The 24,190-nt window shown below is 39.4% G+C and overlaps 1 protein-coding gene across 2 annotated transcripts in view; it reads right to left on the reverse strand.

Moving 5' to 3' along the window:
• Positions 1 to 24,190, reverse strand: part of DOK6 (docking protein 6) — a 286,745-nt gene that overhangs the window by 45,266 nt on the left and 217,289 nt on the right. For both annotated transcript variants that reach the window (XM_063130514.1, XM_063130513.1), the window contains 2 exons: positions 20,149 to 20,287; positions 6,281 to 6,398 (listed from right to left, as the gene is read on the reverse strand). In XM_063130514.1, coding sequence (XP_062986584.1) covers positions 6,281 to 6,398; positions 20,149 to 20,287 — 257 coding nt within the window. The remainder of the gene's footprint in view (positions 1 to 6,280; positions 6,399 to 20,148; positions 20,288 to 24,190) is intronic.

Below are 24,190 nucleotides of genomic sequence, written 5' to 3' on the forward strand. Positions count from 1 at the left end.
TTTATTTCAAATATTTCTTGGCTGCCTTCCAAGGCATGAGCCCTCCCAACGCAGCATACAACGGTAAGATTCATATAATGAAAATCAATGTGGTAATAAAAACAGCAAACATTCTAAAAAACGACAAACACCACCATAAGAAAAAACCTACATCGCACAACTGCAGCTGCAACCCAGTTAGATTGTGTTTGTTATCAGTCTTCTGCCATTTGTGCTTTAATCATCTTCACCACAGTTGTTTCATCATCCTCAGCTCCTTGGAATACCAAGGAGCTGACACATTTCTATGACTAGGTTGAAGAGGTTTGGGAGCAATCATATTTGATAGCCTGGTTTATCGCCTGATTCCAAGCAGTGACCAGCACCTTGGCAGGATCGCCAGCTAAGCCTGCAGGAAAATCCCCAAGACACCTCAGAAATCCACCCAGATTCATCAGCCTCCAGGAGTGGACAATGAAACTTGATTCCATACCATTGCAGAAGTTACAGGTAGCCCAAAGGTTAAAATGGATCAGATAATGATCTGACCATGCCAATAGACTCACTTTTTTTAAAAAAAAAATAATAATCCAGCACAGAAAACCAGGTTCAACATCTGCCCTGCCGCAAGTGTTGGGACAGATATTATCTGAGACAGGCCCAGAGTTGACATGGCAACCATGAAATCTGAACCACTCCTGACAAGGTAACCTCAGCATGAATATTTAAAGTCCCAAGACACCACAAGCCTTGGGGTGCTGCTGAATAATATGTTTAGACAACTTTAGTCAGCTGAGGCAGGGAGACTGTTAGAAAGAGGGATGGGCAGTACACCAGCAGAATCCCAATCCTGTCTCAGGTGCCCAACACTAGATACTGACATTCAAAATTTCTGACTGTTAGATGGGGTATCTGACCAGGGAGATGGAATCCCTATAGAACATGGCTACCACCCCTCTGGTTGAGCTTGGAGCTGCATAGGAATAATAATAATAATAATAATAATAATAATAATAATAATAATAATAATAATATATTTCTTACCCGCCTCTCCGATTGGATTGAGGCGTGGAACAACAGCAAACATAAAATACATAAAATACTGATTAAAAACATAGTATACACTGTTAAAAACATCCTAAAAGCATCCTAGGAAGCCCTGGTGGACACATTTTGGAGACATTAACCCTTCCCCTTCATCCAGCCAGGTTTTGTGGACAAAAGCTAGGTCAGCTGTCAGGTCAAATATGACACAACCTTTTCTGTTGGCCTACATGGCATTCATCAACAGCACCTTCAGACTAAAGGGGACTCCAGGCAAGCCACCAAAATGACTGAGGCTGGGAGATGGACTGAGTTTGGGGATAAGGTACATAGGATGACTGAATTTTGTCACCACTAGAGATGGGCAAATGAGCAATGCTTGAGGTCGCTAGGTTTTTCTGGACATTGTCTTGCCTCTCATTTTGTGTCTGATTCCCATTCACATATGCATTTGGTGCTTGCTTCAGATGAACAGGAAAAATGCACAAATAGAGCAGGGATCGAATGCGAGTTTTGCACAAATACCCTGAATTTGTGCAAACCTTGCAAAATGTGCACATATTTTCTCCATAGAGGCTGATTCAGTCTACTGAGGAAATTTGCACAAATCAAACTGGGAATTGGGAATAAAATGAATACAAGAACGTGTTTAGCAGTTTGCAAATATTTTCAGCAGACACATGCTGGTGCTCACATTCAGAGATCCATAGTTAACCATAGTTAAACAATTACCTTGGGATTGGGATCCAAATACCTGAGGGAACAGCTCTTCCAAGAGCAACCTGCCTGTTCATTAAGCACCTTAGATGAGGCCCTTCTCCAAGTACCATCAGTAGGAAAATACATTACGTACGAAGTGGGCCTTTTCTGTGCTGGCATCGGTTTTCTTTGTAATTTTTTTTTAATGTCTTGTATGCTACCCTGTAATCTGTTTTGAATGAGGGGCAGTTTAGAAATAGATAAGTATAACATGTGTACTGGCCCTTTATAGTCAACTGGTGCACATTTTCTATGCTGTCATTTATGTATGCATAAATTGGCAGTCATTTGTGACTACCAGTGGTTTATGCACATCCTACATTTATGAATGACAACACAGACACACATGTAAACAGGGCCAAAAGGTGAGGCAGAGTCTAGAGATGGCTAGTTTTTAGTTTTTTTAATCTATCATGCCAAAGTAATCTTCCATTAGCTGGATGTTAAAGTTAGGCACGAAAATCTGACTCATGGCAGGGTGCTAAAACACTGACTGTACTATGATTAACTTTAAATAAAAATACCAAAAAATAACATATGTCTTCTTATTGAATGAATGATTCATAGTACTGTGTATCTAAATATAGAAGGTCATGTAAATGCCTATCAATGAGGCAATGTTTGTAGTTCAACCTTCTATTTGAAGAGCTGATGATTTTAATTTTAAAACATCTAGGAAGCAAGTGAGAGTACAGAAGAGAAATGGCCAGCCAACACACAGATAAAATTAATATGTTCCTTAATAACTTAAAGGCTATAAACACTGCAGATTTTCAATACACGGTTAACACAGCACAACGTAGCTTATCAGCACTGAATTCATGCTTGTAAGGCATAATAACTGTCATGCAGATTTCACTCTAACTTCTAAACAGCAGTTCCTCTCAGGTAGTAATTTTGTTAACTTGTAAGATTTCCAATTCCCTTAATACTGCAATTCATCTTCCCAACATCTGCTAGAATCAGGTACTAAAGGCAGTTTATTTTTTCTCATTTAGATGAGTTCTTTTGGGAACTTTTCTGACTTGAACCTTGTTTTAAAAAGGTTTATGAAATTATGCTCCCCCTTTCACACAGCAACAGCACTGATCAGAGCATATCATTTCTTCAATGTTTCCTTTCTACACAGAAAATTCATGATAATGGACAAGAAGAATTACTTCTTGCTTCTGCCTTCACTCTGACATTGGCTCAGTTTCAGACAACACGTTTTGCAATGGTGGTTTTAGAATCCCACAGGGAGTTTTTACACCACTGTTGAGAAATGTGTTGTCTGGCAGGAAAACTCCATGCAATGCTGGAAGTTTTTCTGGAAAACACTCCACACAGAATATCCATTCTGTGCAGAGGAGAGTTCCTGTTCAACCGTTGTGTTTTGTGTTGTGTGGTGGGCTCTGTGGAGTTTTCTGTTGCACTGAGTTGACTTTTCCCACTGGCTACAGAGTTCCCTGAAAAGAGCGGCAAAAGGAGGGAGTGCCGCTCTTTTTGTAGCAATGGCTGATGGTATACTATCAGGAGGACCGGGGGAGGAGAGAGGGTAGAAGAACTGTCAATCAAACATTGTGATGGATTTTACTCATTGTGTAAAATCCATTGTGATGGATTTTACTCATTGTGTGACTGTAGCTCACAGTCACACAATGGTGGAGTTAGAACATGTTGTGTGGGAAGTACCTCCTAAAAACTCAACTGGTAAGTGGAGTTTTCACACTGCGTTGACTAACATGTTGTCTGAAGTGAGCCACTGTCTGCACAGGAAGCATAGAAGGAACAGCATAGAAGTAATACTGGGGAGTGTGAGTAATGCCAGTGGTAAGTGAAGCAAACAGTTTCCCCACTATGCAAAATTCCTTAAATGTCCCTAATTCCATACTCTGCAGACAGGGAGGGGTCCATTTCTTCTCAGCACTATTTTGCCTATTAAATTTGAACATAATTATACACCTAAACAAACAAATGATTGCTGAGAAAGGTAACCTTCTGTCAATTTCTCACCTTTCATAACATGGCCTTATTTTATCAGGTTGTGCATGTCCCTGATCCCCACACCCTTAGTGTGGAATGGGGTAAGTTGAAGTATCTAATACGATTGTTAATGACACAGGCTGTTACAAAAGAGGAGAGTTTGGCTGGAGTGCTGGGCTGAAAACAACAGAATGAAATTTAATAGGGATAAATGCCAAGTTCTACATTTAGGGAATAGAAACCCTAAGCACAGTTACAAGATGGGGGACACTTGGCTCCGCAATACTACAAACGAGAAAGATCTTGGAATTGTTGTAGATCGCAAGCTGAATATGAGCCAACAGTGCGATATGGCTGCAAGAAAGGCAAATGCTATTTTGGGCTGCATTAATAGAAGTATAGCTTCCAAATCATGTGAGGTACTGGTTCCTCTCTAGTCGGCCCTGGTTAGGCCTCATCTAGAGTATTGTGTCCAGTTCTGGGCTCCACAATTCAAGAAGGATGCAGACAAGCTGGAGCGTGTTCAGAGGAGGGCAACCAGGATGATCAGGGGTCTAGAAACAAAGCCCTATGAAGAGAGACTGAAAGAACTGGGCATGTTTAGCCTGGAGAAGAGAAGATTGAGGGGAGACATGATAGCATTCTTCAAATACTTAAAAGGTTGTCACACAGAGGAGGGCCAGGATCTCTTCTCGATCCTTCCAGAGTGCAGGACACGGAATAACGGGCTCAAGTTAAAGGAAGCCAGATTCCGGCTGGACATCAGGAAAAACTTCCTGACTGTTAGAGCACTGCGACGGTGGAATCAGCTACCTAGGGAGGTTGTGGGGTGTCCCACACTAGAGACCTTCAAGAGGCAGCTGGACAACCATCTGTCAGGGATGCTTTAGGGTGGATTCCTGCATTGAGCAGGGGGTTGGACTAGATGGCCTTGTAGGCCCCTTCCAACTCTGCTATTCTATGATTCTATGATTCAGAGACACTGTTTTTGACACTGGCACACTTTTTTTGTAGCATGTGGTTCCCATCCTTTCTTGACAAATAAGAATAATAATAGCTTCACAACCTTCAACTACTACAAATAATCACATAGCCAGACATACTAAGATAATGTGACAACTACACCAGAGGAACGCTACTGTTGTAGAAATGTTAGCATGTGAATAAGTATATGTCTATGGCTAAGAGAGTCAAAGAGAAAGGAGATAGATTTGGGACTAGGGATGTGGATGTGAAGGCCTAGAAAACAAACTGGGGGAAACAGGAAAAAGTGGAGAGGTCCTCACATTTCACCCCCAGGGATTTTTTGTCTTTAGGGGAAAAAATTCCATGTTTTTCACTCCCAGATTTTTCCTGTTTTTGTTTCCAGCCCTATTTGGAACAGATACCAATTGGGCTGTTGATATATCAACTTCCCAAGGGAGAGGAAACCAAGACAGAAGTCTTGATAGGAAAGTATGACAGGATGCCTCAGAATAAACCAGGAAGACCAACTCCTCTAGTCAGATATTACAGATGGCACGGTTGTAGAGAAAAAGAAAAGAATAAACAGAAAATTGGAAGAAAGGAGAAATATGTCTGCAGTATATGCAGTGCTGGTTATGTAGATAAAGAGTAATAGAACATTCCATTCAGCCCAACCTATGCCCACCTATGCTACTGGGGGAAAATTCATATTGTAAATTCTTACTATTTGAATCTGGCTTGGCCAAATGAAGATACATGCAAATGATTTATCTGTAACCTTCAGAGTAATCCACTAGCCTCAGCATCATTGGAGAAAATGAGCCAGGGATCCCTCCACACCTTCTGGCACAATAAAACATTGCTTCAGCTGGGAGTGGATGACTGAGAAGGACACTCACAGAAAGTAACTGGCTGCCATATGCCTCTTTGCCAAGGAGTTTCAAGCAGACCTGGTGGATTTGCTAGGTTCCCTTCTGCCTAGGCCCCTAGTGCCTTCTGACTGTCAAGGTCTCAGTAAATGTTAGAGAAAAATGTCCTTTCCAAACGCATATCCTCCGGGCTGATATTAGGCTTTCACCAGAGACACCTCTGCTGTATATATAGAACATTCCTATCTTTCCTTCTAAACTTGACAAGACACTACCGGTAATAGCCTATTTATTGGCCACTGGGAAATGGCAAAAACTCTGTGGGGAATGTGCCAGTTTAAACAAAATCAAATTTTCTTTAACCGAAAATGGTTCTCCTCTGGGAAAATCCACACAACCTTTTCTCATTAGATTCTGAGAAGCCACTCATTATACATGTATTCTGTTTAAAAACTGAACTGTCAAATTGACTTTTCAGCCCATGCAAGCTTTCCGGTAATAATATTCACTATTAGACTATGAAGTTAAAAGGTGGGTGGGGAGAAAGCCTATCTCATGATCCCTACTGAGTTTGATGACAAGCCTTAGTAATTGAAATGGAGAGAAAACCGCCGGCGCAGATGAAACCAATTTGCATGAGTTTTGCTCAACGTGAGGGGAGCTAATGGACATGCCATTCCACTGCTCCAGTGTCTTACCTTGTAAACTGTAGATTTCTCCCACGCTGTTCTGCCGAGTGATGTGATGCCAGTATGCGCTACGAGGGAGTGAGATTGACTTGGGTAATGTCATTGGTTCAGTCAAATTGGTCTGAAGCTGCAAAGATGAAGAAAACATGTCAAATCATGTTCTCCAGTCTACCTGCCCTTCATGTTTCAAGGCATTATGATAATGAGCAGCCTCTTAAATGGACGCATTTCACTCACAATTGACTAATTTTAATTGTGTATAGCAGTACTGGAGATTATCTCCTGAAACTCAAGTGGGCAACCCATTGCTGGTTTTGAACATTTAATTTTTCATTACGGAACGTTTACTCATCTTCTTAAAAAGTGCATTGAACTGTAATGGCTATTATGTCTTAAGGGACAAGCAAGCAGGTAAGCAAATGGAAAGTAATAGCAGCGTATTTGGCAAAGCTTCTCGCTGTCATGAGATACTCTAAGTGGCTTTGCTATTCTCTCAGAAGGTACCAAAGCTCAGCTAGGCAGGAGGTGGTTAATGTCAAGACAGCACAAGACTGTGGTTCTTCGTAAGGAGAAAGCTGCTTCCATTCTAGAACTGACCAGTAGAGGTAGCAGCAGTAGCAAATGGTGAAGAATGCTAAAAGTATCAGCTACATATAGGGAGTTAAGGAAGACTAAACTCTGTTCCCCTTTGAATTTGTCCCTTATCCAAGAGAGAAATGCCCCCATGAAGCAGTAGGATGCTAGCATATCTAGCTGCTTAAGCTGGAAAGTACTGGGTTAAATCCAACATCATGCCAGCCCCAGTCCGTTGGGCAAAGGACTTTCTCCTGTCTCCTACAGCCCTCCATGGTGCCTGGAAATCTGCTTTGGGTTTCCCCCCCAGCCTTACTGAGAAGATTTTTGATGGTGTGTGGAGGGATGTAGAGGGAGGGGGAAATTGCTCTCCCCCCAGTTACTCTGATGGAAGCAGTTCCATCAGTGGAATGCCACCATTGGATTTAAACTACTGTTTGGAAGGATGACAAATTATCATCCACACTTCCCCTTCAGCTCTGAATTATCTATTCAGAGCTGTATGACCAGTGTCCAATCCAGTATTGGAAATGGTATGCATTACCCCGATTGCTGGATTCACAGCTCTGGGAACCATGCCTTTGGTACAGTTATATATGTGTGGTTCCTGAAACAGCTCATGATGAGTGCACAGAGGATTGCTTCTATGTATTACCCCTGACAGACAATAGAATATCAATAGAATATCAGAAACGATATAATCATGCAACTAAATGATTTAAGATAATGTGAGAAAAAAGTCAAGATGGCATATCATGGCAGAAGTCTACTGTGTTCAACTAAATGAAGGAGAAGAGGTGGACAAAACTTCATTTGGACAAGTAACTAGAATATTCAGTGCGTAGGAAACTTAAATAATGGGGTATCTTTAAACTACCTAATCAAATATCTGACATGACAATAGAAGCATGAAATACAGATTATCCTAGGTCAAGAGTAGGCAATCTGGTAGCCTCCAGATGTTTTGGACTACAACTCCTATCAGTACCAGACACCTTGTTCAACACCTGGAGGGTACCAGGTCACCTACCTCTTCTAGGTTCTCAGAATGAAAACAGGTGCCATCTTTGCAAATACATAATGAGGACGTAACTGCAATTCCAGAGTAATTCCCAATCAAAGAGTGTGGTTTACAGTATGAGTCCTGGGCCATGCTAACGGGTCAGAGAGACTAATCTAATACTTTGCACAACAAATATTTCTAAATTCAAGGCTTTTGCATCAGTAGTAAAACAGAGGCCACATGTTCAGAGTTCTAATAAGTTATAGAAGTTATTGGTGAGTGAAGGCAAGTAATATGCAGATATGCCAGAGAAGTAAATAAAATTACAAAGTAACTGAAAGAAAGAGTGTGTACAAATTATTATTTTCTGCTTCTAGTAGCAATCAAGCAAGTAGAAACAGATAGTAAGCTGATGGGGATAGCACAATAACAGCTGCTTGACACTGGATACACTAAAGAGCCATTCTGTACATGGAAGGATTTCTTCTATTTGCAGAACAACTTTGATCCAGCAGAGGTTCCTGAGAACAGAACCTTGTTGTTTCAGGGTTCCTCCAACTCTCCACAGCAGTTTTTCAAGGGATGTGGGGGAGCTGTTGAAAACTGCCTTTCCCATTCTCTTTTCAGAAGCTTTGGCTACATCAACATCCCTTCTGTGAATGGAAGATATCCAATATCGGTTAACTACTAGAAATCTTTGAAATATATCTCAGGTGAATCTATTTGTGGCTGGTTCTAGAATTGCAAATGAAGTTTCCAATTAAATGTTTGGTACTATTAAAATTCTTGATCCTCTTCTTTGTGCCAAGAAAATAAATCTGTCTCTCCTCCCCAAACCAGACCCAGCTGGATTTGGGAATAAGGCTGAACAGAATTGGGAATCAGCTACTCTAAGAGGCAATGTTGTGTGCAGAGTTCATGGGTTTGCAAGCAGCAATCTCATTAGGAGGTAATGATTCAGAAAAACAGCATTAATTCTCAAGTGGCCCCTCTACAGCAGCTATTGTACAATGATTAAAGGACAACAGGGACATGTCAGAAAGGGACATAATGAACAGTGCTCTTTGTACATGACAGTGATGCACACTAGTCTTCAGAAAACACTAGATTATGAAGCTTTAACTAATATATGGAACTATTGTCCATTTTAGATATATTCTAGTTGATTGTTTTGCATTAGAGGAAATAAACATTTATAACAATTGTTACACATAAGACACCTGAGAGCGATGCTATTAAATTCAGTGTAACGACTTTGGAATAAGTGATTTGTAATTGCAAACACTTGCATTAAGAGCACTTTCCATTTGATTATTATACACAATTGAGGACAGTTAGCTCTTTTGTCAGGTATTTGTTGGTCATTATATTATCAGATCATTTTAAAAAGAAAAAACTCTGCTTTTCGAATAAAGAAATGGTTGTCCATATTTCATTTTATGTAACAATTAAGTGCAGTCGCCAGTTCTGTGCACAATTTATTTATTTATTTATTTATTACATTTTTATACCGCCCAATAGCCGAAGCTCTCTGGGCGGTTCACAAAAATTAAAACCATAATAAAACAACCAACAGATTAAAAGCACAAATACAAAATACAGTATAAAAAGCACAACCGGGATAATCCTAACTGGATGAAGAACGACATGCAAAAATAGGCCTTACGAATATGGGGAGCTGGAGAGACACACTTAAATCCTTGATGTCACTTGGGAACCAAGCAAATACCTTTTTATTTCCCCAGGCTTTTTAAAGTTGACCTGTTTTATGTCTGTGAATTTCTTTTATGCTGCTTTGTGTTTATTTTTGCTAGCTGCTTTTATGTTATTCTTTTGATGTGTTTTTATTTTAAGTGGTTTTACTATAATTTTAAATTCTTTTGTAATACACCCTTAGAACTTGCTGAAGAATGATATATATATATATATATATATATATATATATATATCTTCTTAACCTGAAATAAATGAAAAAATAATCACAAGAGTAACTAAGGGTTATCTAATATAGCAGTCATATCATTGTTGTGGCTTCCCAATTAGTATTCAGTGTCTTACTGGCTCTCAACTGAGATTACGTGGAATCTTGCATCTAATAGATACTGATACAGCTATGCTTCATAAATTTGTCTAATCTTCTTTCAAAGCCTTATAAGCCACTGCCCATTGCCATATCTTGCGGCAGTGAATTACATAAAATCATTGGGTTGGATCCAGATTTAATTAAACTCCAAATAGATCTACTGAAATCAATGAGACTTAAGTTAGTCATCACTTGCTTAAGTCCTATTAATTTCAATGGATTACTTGGAAATTTGACTAAATCTGCATTCAACCCATTATGCCTTCTGTGAAGAAGTGTTTCATTTTGCCTGTCTATTGGACAACCCCAAGTTCTAATATTATGGGAGAGCTGCTTTCTCCATATCATGAATAATTATAAACTTTTGCCCTATTCCCCTTTTGTTTCCTTTCCCCCCTGAACTAAAAAGTCCAAAGATTTAATCCAGCATCCCCCAATATAGTGCCCTCCAAGTGTTTTGGATTTCATCTCCTATCAACCCCAGACAGTGTAGCAAATGGTCAGGAATCTTGTGAGTTGTGGTTCAAAATACTTGGAAGGCACCAAGTTGGGCTAAACTCATTTAAGCCGTTCCTCGTAAGGATCGTACCCCAACCATGTTTTCATTTTGTTTTCCTTTCTTTGCACCTTTTTCAATTACCTTTTTGAGATGGAGCCGTCTTAGATCTATCCACAGCCATAAGCTGATAACTTTGATTGCTGTTTTTTTGTTTTGTTTAAAGAAACCTCTGCGTGCAGCTTCAGGCTCAATCTCAGGCACAGTTAGATTGGACCCAGTACATTTTGGTTTGTCGAGCTTTGTAAAGTTCCTATTTCTTGTATTTGATCCTTTTTTTAAAAAAAAATGAATGTAAAGCTTGGCAATATGTGCCATTCTTTAATGTTTTGAACTTTATTTTCAGTAAAAAGCAATAGAAGCAACTGAACATGATACACCATTTCTGCCATGACAAAATGTGCACAGCGTATCCACTGATGCAGTCTTATAGCCACCCGCTTGTATTCCTGTACTGCAACATGTTTTCGTATAACCGACTCACTTCCAAGTTTTTATTAGACCCTGTATTGAAAGGCCTGTAAAAGTAGAGACGTCCTGGGAGTGCTGCTCACAGATGCCCTTTGGGTTTCACTTCAAATAAGGGGAAAGCATCTCAACCTCCAGGGCTGCTTTTGAAGTTTTAAGAGCTTCATTTTCTGTCGGAAAAGGCTATTTGATCTCAGACATTATCTAAATGTTATGTGAGATCAAAAGACCCTTTTCTAAGAAAGAAAAACAAAAACCTCCAAGAACTTTCTTCAAAAGCAGCAGTGGAAGACTTTATCTGGTGACAGACAGAATTCTATCTCAGAACCAAATCGGATCAGTACCAATTCCCCGCCCTGTTAAGTTTGCACTGAGTAGTTATGCTTATTTACTTAAAAGGATTTTGGACTAAGCGTTAGAAGAAGTCACTGGACAAGGAAGTGCTATACGCTAACACTCTCAAGTGCCTGTGTTTGTCCTGATGTAGCTGTGTTGATGCCATGACACTTAACTGCTCTGGCTCTGGCACATGTTTGGCTTAACTCCTGACCCCTCCTCTCCATCTGAATGAAGTATATGTTAATACATTTCCTCTCATTTAACCTTTTTTCTCTCCGTTCACCCCCCACCCCAGTCTCTAAACTGTGGAATGGCCTGCTGGAGGAGATTCGTCAACTTGACAATCTTTTAGCATTTAAAAAAGCAATAAAGACTGATCTATTCCAGCAGGCCTATCCATTGGAATTTTAGAATGTTTTTAGGATGCTTTAATCATGTATACCATGTTTTAATCAGTTTTTATGTGTTTTATATTCACTGTTGTTCCCCGCCTCGATCCAAGTGGAGAGAAGGGTAAGAAATAAAAATATATTATGATGATGATGATGATGATGAGTCTCAGGGCAGGGACTTGCCTTTTGCTCTTGTTAGTTTGTTACAAAGCATCCTGCTTTTGAAAGCATTGTGATGACAGCCGGTCTATCAGCTCAACAGCAAAGAATGTTTTGCTCTGCTGTTTCTCAGTGCTAAGAGCGTTTTATACCAAAGTTGGTGAATACAATGTGCCCACTCACCAAGTCATTAGTGCCATTTTGGCTGACATGTAATACTAATATTTATTATCACATGAATCTGAAAACACCAAAATATTATCAAATTAGCAACAGATTCCCAAACTGGGAAAGGTACAACTAAGGGCATACTTTGCCATTTATTTATTGCATATAGAAGATGATTTCTTCAAACTACCATGGACTCAAGTATCCTTTAAGACAGTGATGGGCAACTTGTGACCCTCCAGATCTTTTGGCCTACCACAACCATAGCCAGCCTACTCAATGGTGGGGGATGATGGGAGTTTTAGGCCAAAACAACTGGAGGCCCACAAGTTGCCCACTCCTGTTTTAAGGAAATATCATGGATGGGATCCAACTTAAGAGTTGCCCAAGAGCTTGTTATTGCCCAGAAGAATTTTTGTAATTTCTTTTGTTCAAATAGCAGCCCATGTGGCATGTCACAAACTGTTCCTGAAAGTTTTCTCACTTCCCAAAGTTGATTGCTATCTGGCATGAGGAGCTGCTTTTAAAATAATGTTACCTTTAGGCAGGTACCACATCCTGTGTGGTTCTTTGCATCTCGTCCTGTCTTGATCTGAATTCGTTCCCATTAAATAGCTGTAAACTGAGATTAATTCAACTCAGGAAAGGATGGGATGCAAAGAACCACACAGCTAGTAATACTGTTGTAGTCAAGGATGTATCTGAATACTTAGGTCTGAACTAGATGATATGAAACATACAAATGTCACTGACAGCACTAGTCCTCCTCTATGTGCCTATCTGGGATCCTCAATGTGGTACCCAGTCCCACTTCCATTGGTGCCCACCTGGTCCTCTGCCCCTTCTGATTACTTTATTTTTTATATATCCTTCTAACTGAGAATCGGAGGATGGCAACAAGGGAGAGGACCCCCAATTATGGAATGGTCTCCTCGACGAGGCTCATCTGGCGCCAATATTATTATCTTTTCGGCACCAGGTCAAGACTTTAAATACAATATATATTACGGTATTTTAGCCTCACCAGTTTGTCTTTCTGGGAAGCGGCTGTTTTGTGACTGCTCATGCCCACCATGGTAGTCATTTGTGACTGGGCAAAATAATAATAATAATAATAATAATAATAATAATAATAAGAAGAAGAAGAAGAAGAAGAAGAAGAAGAAGTCAAAGAACTATGGCAACAGAAAAAGGTCACAATTATTCTGTTAGTCACATCAGTCACCGGCATCACATCAAAAAATATACAGAAAACCTTCAGAAACTGGGTCTACCAAAATACATCCACACCAACATCCAAAAAGCAGTCATAATTAAAACATGCTCAATTGTCAAGAAATTCCTGAATCTGTAAAATACTATGTAGTATAATTATGTAGTATATTATGTAGTATATTATGTAAAATATTATGTAGTATAATACATAGCCCAATAGCTGTTTCTAGGCATTACATTGCTGCCAAAGACATAAGCAAATCCTTACCTGTGTGTAAAGGGCTTTTTACTGGTGTATTACATTTACTACTGAATTTGTTGCATCAATGCATTGACTGTCTATCACCACCTGGGTAGGAGAAAGCTGTAATCTTGCCTTAGGCCTTTGACACAGGAAAACTCACTTTCTTGCACCATATTATTACCAACACTGGATGTAAATGTAAATGATCATCTAGCATACATCTGAGATTTCACCCAAGACCTAAGTGAGTGATTTATTACTATGGAAACAAAACATGGCATGTTGTATAGGAGGTGGAGAACATGTTTTTCCTAGTATTGCAGACACATATTTATTTGATAAAGCTTTGGAGTATGCGTAACATGCAAAGAATGACATCATTATTTGTGGAAAAATGTCATTGCAGATTAAACCCAAGGCAGAATATACATGGAAGAGCTTGTACATGACTCGGAATGTGTGTGCTGATACACCTTTGCTTCCTCTGGAGAAAATATATAGAGGAAGGATGCTTCTGAAACAATGTTTGTTTGTTTAATTAGCTGAAGATTCTGGCCCAGACAGTACATAAAAATACAACTCTCTAGTGTTTAAATTTAACAGTATCAGAATAAAAAAGATTTTTTAAAAAACTAAAACATTTTTTTAAAAAAATCAAAATCTAGGATGCTACTTTTGTTTGCACAGAAGTTCAAAATGGCACCTGTTGACTGATTTCTAGTTCTCTGCATCCAATGAAAGCTAACAAAATTGAGTGCAACCATTTGCTGCTGCTGCTACGGCTGCATTTTTAAATCTCCATTTTATAAAATCTAGGTATGTCTGCCTGTTTCTCCAACTTTCATGATTTATATGAAGTGAAAGGATGGCTTGACAGTGCTTTAAAATATAGACTGATTCAATTGCAGCAGTCAACTATATCCCACTATGGCCTGATGCAGACTACAGACTGCAAATCAAAATCCAGCCTCAGGAATGGATACTCCTTTCACCCCCCCCCTTCTCCAGTTTGCATTATAGTTTGAACCTGCTATTGTGATGTTCTGAATTATTATCTAAGCACAAGTTGTACAACAAATCCAGGTGATCTTGTAATGCTCACCTCGATATGAGGTGAGCATTACAACGAATCCCTCTTTCCCATCGTCACTGCTTCATAATCATCCAAGCACACTCTAGGGCATGTCTACACCTATAGGTTTTCCGGGACTTGGGCGGGGGGGGGGAGGAACTCTGGTCATCCCCGGTTGACCCCGGTATCCCCTGTTCATTATTTGGACCCACAGGGATGACCTAAAGACGACCCCGGGATAAATGAATCATGTAGACATGCCCTTCTAGATCTATCCCACCATTTTGCTGTTCTGGCAGTAAATGATGGGAGGTTCTCCTTCTTTCACCCACTCTCTCTAATGATTGGCAAACTGTGATAATTGTGTGCCAGATATAAGGCATGCTGGGAAACCTACCTTACCCAATATCCCTTGGGGAAAGAGTATGGGTAAATGTAGAGAAGGGAAGGGATGGGGAAGGATGAAAGGCAGGCAGGTAAAGGTGAGGGGGTATTGGGTAGGCCTCAGACTAGTGGGTCCAAAAATCATCTCTCACTTTTGTGGGTCAAAAAAAAATGCTGGGCTGAAAGGTTTGGCCCAACTCTAAATCAAACTCTGTTACAGTATTAGTGATATCATCAGGAATGCAACAGAGTCTCAAACAGTCTTGGAATAGAGTATCAAAGAACTGAACTGTCTTTCAGGTTTGGCTGAAACAGATCAATATAATTCTGAGTCTGATTGGGGTTTTTCACCCATCACTAATTCAATCTCTAATTGAAATGGGAACAATAGTTAGTTTCAGTACAGAAATAATACGAAACCACACTTACAGCAAACAAGAAATGGGAGCGGGGAAAATCCATGCCAGAGAGAGGAAATGATTATCACCCATTTGTGAGTCTGGACCCCAATTTGTATATCACAATTTTCAGAGATCAACTTCCCAGCTTCTACCTGGCCTCAGAAAAAAACATTTGCACTTGGACTGTCTTCAGTTCAATGAAGACTGTCCCTTCAATGTTTCAAGCATAAGTTCCATGGCCTTTAAATAATGGATATGGTATACCATTGTCACATTTCCCTAAGTTATGAAATCATTAAGCCCTTTTCTGTCCATCGATGACAATGTTAGGCTAGTGTATTTATTTAAAAAGAATATTGCTTCATTTAAATTCAATAATCCTTGGAGCAGTGCCATTCTGTTTGAGCCTCAACCACCCAATAAAAATATATGCACCTGTTACCATGGAGAGCTTCACTTTATGCAGATTTTTTTCTTCTTACAGACTGTGAAATATACATAGGCAAGAGCTGGGCATATATATGGAGAACGTTACAGAAATTATCTGATTGCAGGTATTACAGGAAAAGTAACAACTGTAGATTTCTTTTCAACCCTAGTGTTACTACAATTCCTGCTATTATTCCTCACAACACTAATAAAGCCAGCTACAAAGCAGAGCAGGATGATAAAGGAAGGGGGAAAAGTTAAGGGCTCATGCTATCTTGTCAACACAATTCCATCTGAATTACGAAGTGAGCAATGGGAGAGCCCACTCAACCCCTCGGATTCGTTGGAAACTTGCCCTTTAGCCACTTCTATGGAAACAGATTCTGTCAGGGTGAATAGTTGCTGGAACAAACATATTTTATTACAGGTCAGCCATGAGGTTAACTGAGGGGATACAAACATAAGTTACAGCACAGGGCGTCAGTGACAAGCATATATTTCCTTGTATCACCTAATCCAGAAGATATGATACCTTAATAAAAATAGAATGCCCTTGAGCATGTACAAAGTACATTCCCCTCAGCAAAGCTCTGAAGCAAACTCTCATTTTGAAACAATGCACTGAAAATATAATCTTCTTAGCCTGGTTCATTCTCTAGTGACTCCTTCAGTTTTCATTAAATCTAAAGTAACACTTATGCCAGGAGTAAGGAACACAGGGCATATGCATTCCATGCAGACTTCCACTGTAGCACACAAGGCATTTTTCTATTGCCTGAAAGCCCTGATAAAGATTTCAGCCTTCCTTTAAAATAAATTTGGAGCTTTTGCGGTCGGAATGGTAAGTCTGAAGACCAGTCAGCAAAATATCAGACAAGTTAAGAAATCAAATAGAACTTCCAGGTTAGGCAACTAGGTGCCTCTAGATGTTTTGGACTACCTCCCCATCATTCTTGACCATTGGTCATGTTGGCTGGGGCTGATGGGAGTTGTAGTCCCAGATACCTGGAGGTCATCAGGTTGCCTATCCTACCACTGGGATAGATAATTTTCTTTCTCTACAGTTCTATTCAACATGATTGTGATTAGTTTTTTTTTTTAAAAAAAGTATAATTGTATATACCATAAAACACAATTCACCATGTCATACACAAAAAAGACTATAACTAAACATAAACAGAATATACACAAATGTGGAATGCTAAATACATAATAAGCATAACAATGCAAAGGAATACAACTTTATAACATGGAGAAAGGGTTATCCTTAATGCCAACTTGTTTTCAATTCCATTAACTTCTAGGACTTGTCCATGTTTCTGCAGATTTATTCAGGGTTTTTTTTTAACTGGTTTTCCAGTACATGAATATGACATGTAATTTTATTCATAATAGTGGGGTTCCATACTTTTAGGAAACACCAGTTCACTCTATTTTCACTTCATCTGAATATGTATTGTATTTTGTTATGATTGTGAACTGGAGTAGTTGCTAATATTAAAGTTCTTAGTGAGCTGCCAGGATATTTCACCTAGGGGAATGACATAAAGTATCATAAAATACTACTTCAATTTGAAGTAACACATGAGGCTTATGGTCAAAACTATGCTTCCCTACCATTTAATATACTAGCTTTGGATGGGAGAACCTGTAGGATTCGCTTTCTCCACAATCAGATTTTTAAAATCACAAGTTCCTTCTTTCTTGAACACGAAGGACTTTGCAAATTTTGGTAAAATTCTTACCAAATATAAATTGAAATGAAATTCTTATCCATCTGCACCAGCCAAATTGTAGGACTATTCCCATTATGGAGAGGTCTATGATGTGCCTGCCTGTCTGTTTACCTGCCTACCCTAGAGCTATTAAAGATGAGGAACTTGTCAGAAAAAGAAGAAGTGGCAACCCTTATTCAGCACCGCAAATATGGTTGAATACACAGTGATTCAAACCCAGGCTTTTAAGAGATAAGTGCTCTGAAAAGCCCTTGGATGGATAAATCTGTCAGTTTTCATTTCTCCTACATTCATTTTTTTTTAAAAAAAAGCCCAACCTCAAATTCTCCCCCCTCCCCCAATATTGAGGACTTAATTTTTTATCAGAACCTAACTGAAATGAAATTCTCACTTACGGTAGTGCACGTGCTGGTAACTTCAAGGCTCAACTTCTGCAATGCACTCTACATAGGGCTACCTTTGTGCCTAGTCCAGAAACTTCAACTAGTTCAAAATATGGCAGCCAGGCTAGTCACCAGTACACCTAGGGGTGACCACATTACACCAGTTTTAAAATCTCTTCACTGGCTGCCAATTAGTTTCCTGGCGAAGTATAAAGTGCTGGTTATCACTTTTAAAGCCCTACATGGTTTGGGTCCAGGCTACCTGCAGGATCGCCTTCTCCCATATAATCCACTCTGCACACTCAGGTCCTCTGGGAAGAATCTACATCAGTCAGTCAAAGTCAGGCTGATGGGCATTACCCAGAGGATCTTCTCTTCTGCTGCTCCCAGACTGTGGAATGGCCTGCAGGAGGAGACTCGTCAACTTGAAAGTCTAGTAGCATTCAAGAAAGCTATAAAGACTGATCTCTTCCGGCAGGCCTATCCAGGGGGATTTTAGGATGTTTTTAGAATGTTTTAAGGATGTTTTTAAACAATATATATTATGTTCTTAATTCAGTTTTATCTATTTTATATTTAGTGTTGTTCCCCGCCTCGATCAAAGTGGAGAGGCGGGCAAGAAATAAATTCTTTTTTGTTATTATTACTCCTAGTGGTAGCAAAGCAACGGAAGAAGGCAATAAGTGCACCCTTTGTAGCCTGGAATCCACCCCAAACTTCCACGTTTTGTGTCATAAATATGCAAACTACTAACCTGAGCCCCATTACTTGACACATGTTACTAAAGTGTACTTGCATCCTCCTGTTGTTACTTTCAGACCATACTTTCCAACATAATACAGTAGAGATATGGTGGAATGTATGGACAAATTAAAGCTCAGCAGAAAAAGGGCAACTCCACATGTCTACAGGTACTGTACAAAATGCTTCTTTGAAATAGAACTCTCTCAGAGAAGAGACTTGAAACGGGTACTTGACCACATTTTCCTCTCCTTCCTATAGCAGCCCTTTAGATCATTGCCTGGAAGCTAGAAAGAGGGGAAAAAAACTCTCAAAGAAATCAAATGTAATTTAATGTGTGAATGTATGGCTGTGCTGAGAATATTGACTTTCCTCTAAACGGGGTTTTCCTTTGAAAATCTCCTTGTTCTCTTGGAATTAATGGACTCAGCTAAAGTTAGTGGGAGAGAAAATGCCTGTGTGAGTCAACCATAAAGGCATCACACCTTCTCAATTTGCTGAAAGGCTGCCTGGCGCACAAAAGAAAGTGGCCTTAGTAAAGGAGAAAGTGAATCAGAAGGCTATGATCAGAATTCTTCATGACTTGCAAATTTTCACTTAAACTACCTCAAAATGCTATTTATTTTTTTAAAAAAACCCGCAATAAAAATGAATACAAACATAACATTGCCTTACGACACCCTAGAGACTAACAAATCCATCCTGCTAAGAAATGTACTGTGGCACTTGTCTGTAATTTCTTTGTGTTAAAGGTATACAGAACTTTTCTTGTTTTTGATACCATGTGTTTGTTCTTCTTTTATGAATAGGTAAGGCAGTCTAGGTCTGCACAACTGGTGATCCACCAAAGGAAAGAACATAAATGTAAAATCTTGAAAGGAAATACTATTCTTCATTTCATACCATCTTTACAGTCACTGGCCATGTTCCAAGCTAGTGCACATCTGTTTTCACAGAAATGTTTTCGTACTTATTAATTAGGAGAGCATATGAAAGTAGGAAGGAGTTTCCTACTTGGGAGCTTCTAAACTAGTTTGCAATGAATGTGCAGCGTTAGGAAAGTGTGTGTGTGTGCGCGCGTGTGAATGCGCACGTGCATCTCATTAGGAAGAAAGAGCAGCCCCGTTCAGAAGACACTTTAAACTACGGCTTTAATCATGGGGGTTAAGCCAGAAAGCCTTATTCACCATGGTTAAAGCCATGGTTTAAGGTGTCTTCTGAACACAGCCCAGCTTTCTGGTTTAACCATCATGGTTAAAGCCATGGTTTAAGGCATCTTCTGAATGGGGCCATTAACACCTTGCTGGGTACGTGGAAATGCTTTCATGCACCTATCAGAGTTCACGCCATGTGCAAAATATTGATTCCTGGGGAGAATTTGGTCTAAAATAACTAATGTTAACAATTTTTCAATATCTTGTTAATGCAGCTATGGCATTAAGTTTCTTAACTCTTCATTTTGATTAATCTCACAATTATTGCCTTCCTAATGCAGCAAATGTCTTTTACAATATTGGAGAAAGGTCCTTACCCGTGCTTTTTGTTCCATCTCCATCATCAATCTTTCATGTTGCTCAGCTATTGCCAGTGTTGCGGAATGGACCTTCTGATAGATCATCTCGCCTTCCCTTGTCTGAAAGGTGAACAGCCCTTCTCCCGTGTCACACATCCTAGGAAAAGATTTTTTTAAAGATTTTTTTTAAAACTACAAAATAAACTAAAAGTGCCTAGCTGAGTTATCCCAGTATTCATATTATTATTATTATTGGAATTACTGTACCAGCTTGTGTAGGATATTATTATTTTGCCAAAGGGTAAATTCCTAATGGCATAAGCAAAAGTAATCTTGACCTTAAGCCTGCTTTAATAACAGACGAATAATTGCTTGCATTTGTAAGTTCACAGTGATGTCATACACATAGGCATGTTCAAACATTAACATTTTTATGCATTTAGAAATACTCCCCTGGCATTTCTAGTGTGCTTTTAAAGAAGGAAAAGCTGTGCTTTTAAGAAGATGTTTTTGGTGATGATGTGAATACATTGTCTGCCTATCAGATCATTTGAATTGAATAGCTCTGTTTAAACAACCCCTTTCATGCATGGAGTGGGGGGGGGTGTCTTCATGTGAATAATGGAAAATGGGTCTGTACTGCTGCCTCTGCCTCTGCGGCTTTACAGCTTCCTTTGTCCTGATGTCTTAGGTGTAGAAGTCTACAAGGGAAAAGACCACATACACAGATCTATGTAGGGTTCTTCAGAGCTCCTAGGTTCCAGCTCCCAGGGAAGCCTCTGCATGTAACTTTCCTCCTGCAGACATTCACACCCTAACTTATAGGTAGTGGGGATGGGGGAAACATTGTGACCTCTGGGGCAGTGGTGTAGCCTTGCTCTGTGGTAATTGCATGAAGAGCATTCATTACACCACCATCCCAGTTAATCCTATTGCAAGCCAGTTAGTTCACATATAGCAACCTCATCACAGTTGTACTGACAACTGAAGCTAGCAAACATGCGCTAAGGAACATCATTTAAGACCTATAGCAATTGTTAGGGTGACCTTATGGAAAGGACAGGGCTCCTGTATCTTTAACAGTTGTGTAGAAAAGGGAATTTCAGCAGGTGTCATTTGTATGCATGCAGCACCTGGTGAAATTCCCTCTTCATCACAACAGTTAAAGCTGCTGGAGCCCTGCCCTCTTTTGTATCTGGTCACTCTAGGCAGGGCTCCTGCAGCTTTAACTGTTGTGGTGAAGAGGGAATTTCAGCAGGTGCTGCATGCATACAAATGACACCAGCTGAAATTCCCTTTTCAATACAACTGTTAAAGATACAGGAACCCTGTCCTCCTTTTCATATGGTCATCCTAAATTGCATGCATGATTATTTTAAGTAAACAGCACTTGTGGAGGCCCTGATCCAGATCACAATGGGTGGGAGAGCCAGGGGGCTTTAATGCTTTGTCCTCCACTAGAGTCCCAATGAAATAGTTCCCCTTGCCTGTTTGCATTGGAAAGAAAGCTTCAATGGAGCAAGTGGCGGTAGCAGAGATTTGGATCAGGACTATAGTGGGAGGCAAAGAGTTAAAGACTGCAATCTCTGGGTCTTAATCCCGATGTCCCCTCCCCCGCTTGTGGCTGTTAACTGGAATCAAATGATCCACACAATTGATAATTCAGTGCATGGCATTGTAACTAGTTTGGCCCTCAGGTATGGTAGCCAGGAGACAGGGAACTTCCTGCTATTTGCTCCTATTGCCACTGTCATCACAAACAGGAGTTTCCTTTAATGCCTGCTTGGCACTGCAGGAACCATTGCAAGAACTACCTTGTTCTTGCTGAGGATTTTCCAACTTTGTTATTCCAGAAATTAGAATAATCTATCCTGTTCTGGCCAAATTAACTATTTTATCCAACATGGTTAAACAACTTGCCTGTAAACATTTTTACCTATGGTTTTACACTCAAATTTAGGTCAGTAACCTTTTTGGTTCTGGGGCTGCATGAAACATCAGGATGACTGGCAAGAAGGAGAGAGTTTAACCTCACCCTCCTTCCAGCAATCCTGATGCAGATCACTGTTTCCCTATTGCAGGCAGCAACAACCTCACCCAATGCCTTAGTTGCTCTTAGGTTATGAAAAAGCTAAAATGGCAATTCAATAGCATATTTGGGATATGGAATTGCAAAATCATTTGAATTTGACCTCAAGGTACCCTGAATTTAGATAATGGGATGACATTTGCATATGCAAAATATCTGGTGTACTTGAATATTCCTAAATTCAGGAAAGCTTTCACTCTGGCCAGGTTCAATGTTCTGCCTTCAGCCCTTTTGGATGAAAGCTTTTGAAATATAACCTACCAAGAATGGGTATGCCCCTGTCAGATGTGTAAAGTGGAAACAATAGGCCATGTTCTGCTGTATTGCTCCTCTTACCAGGATTTGCGCCAAACATTTATAAACCCTATCTTGCAACGACCCCCTGTTACATCAGATGATTACTACCTAATACTTACTCTGAAAGTGGCCAGTTTTAGTGCAGCTGCCATAAGCCAACGGAAATTGAAGAGTTTTATTGCTGAACAATAACATTTTAGATTTAGGCTGAGACTGCTGTGTTTTTATGTATGTATTTTATGTATGTATTTTATTGTATGCATTTTATCGGGTTTTCAAAAATATTATTACTGATGATGTTTTCTGCTGTACTAGTCCATGACTGAAATAAATAAACTGAAACTGAAACAGCAGCAACCACTAGCCTGTGATTTCATTTTTGCTCATTTTTTAAATCTCATTCTTTTTTTTCCAAATCTCTTTCACCTCTGCACATACTAATATTTATTTTCACTAATAGCTCAAATATTATATAAGATTGATCATACATAACCCAAATGTGAGAAATGTATGGGTTATGGCCAGGAAGATTACTATTTTAATTCCCTGTCCAATACATTTCATTACAAAAGTGAAAAAAGAATGTATTTGTTGTATACATTTAGACATAAATAAATAAATAGGAATCATGTAGCAATGCAAGTTTGTTTGTGGAATTATGTTTCACAGGCTAGATTAGAGTGAATTTTCAAGCAAAATCAATGCCCTGCCTATGGGGGTTGGAAAAGCAATACTTTTAATGCTATTTCATACCCAAGGTTTATCTTGAAACCAGAACAGCCCAAAATGTTTTATTTAAAAATTGAGAAAAGAGGCAGTATCCAGTGGTCATCCTACCCAGATTATGCCTATTCACTTCAATAGGTCTACTCTATGTACAGTACGAGTACAATTGGATACTGTCCAAGGTCTCTGTTAAAAGGAAGAAGCCTGGGTTCGGTTGGCACAATAACCAACGGTGGGTTAATTAGTCAATTGTGGGTTAAATAATCAATGGATTCTTATTGTGATGTCTGTCGGGACTTTTTAATACCATGGTTGGTTATTTGACTGAAATAACCAACGCAAATAACCAATGCTGTGCAGAGTTGATTATTTGAACAACTGTTACTTATCATATTGTGTGTCAGGCACCTCAATAACCAACCATGGAGTTGACTTATTAACCCACCATTGACTATTGTGTTGTCCGAATGCAGTCAAAAACTGTTGTCTGGAAACTATTGAGAGTAAGCTCCATTGAAATCTGTGCAATTTCCTTCGAAGTAAGAATGCCTAGGATCATGTAAAACACACTGAGCATTTGCTTAACAAAGACTCTCCTGCCTGCTGTAGTCAACCTTTACATTTAAAATGACAAGTTTTTTAAAAAAGTTTTATAAATGTACCAAACACTGTGCACTACAGAAAAAGTCTTAGTCAAAATACTTCTTTTATTGCTAGTCTGAGCCATAAACTCTGCCAAATAACAGGAGAAAAATATCCAGCCTGTCCTTCCATGTTTCTGTTCTTCAGTCATTTTTTAAACTTTTATTTATTATTTCTGATATTTCACCTCTTACAATTCAGGCCAGTACTTTGAAACATTTCTGTTTGGAAGTTAGAAGGTTGAGCTTGCTTTGCTCTGTCCTAGGGCATGTCTAGACCTGTTGATATCCCGGGGATCGCCCGGGG

The sequence above is a fragment of the Elgaria multicarinata genome, chromosome 7 (assembly GCF_023053635.1).
Source record: "Elgaria multicarinata webbii isolate HBS135686 ecotype San Diego chromosome 7, rElgMul1.1.pri, whole genome shotgun sequence".
NCBI classification, from domain to species: domain Eukaryota; kingdom Metazoa; phylum Chordata; class Lepidosauria; order Squamata; family Anguidae; genus Elgaria; species Elgaria multicarinata.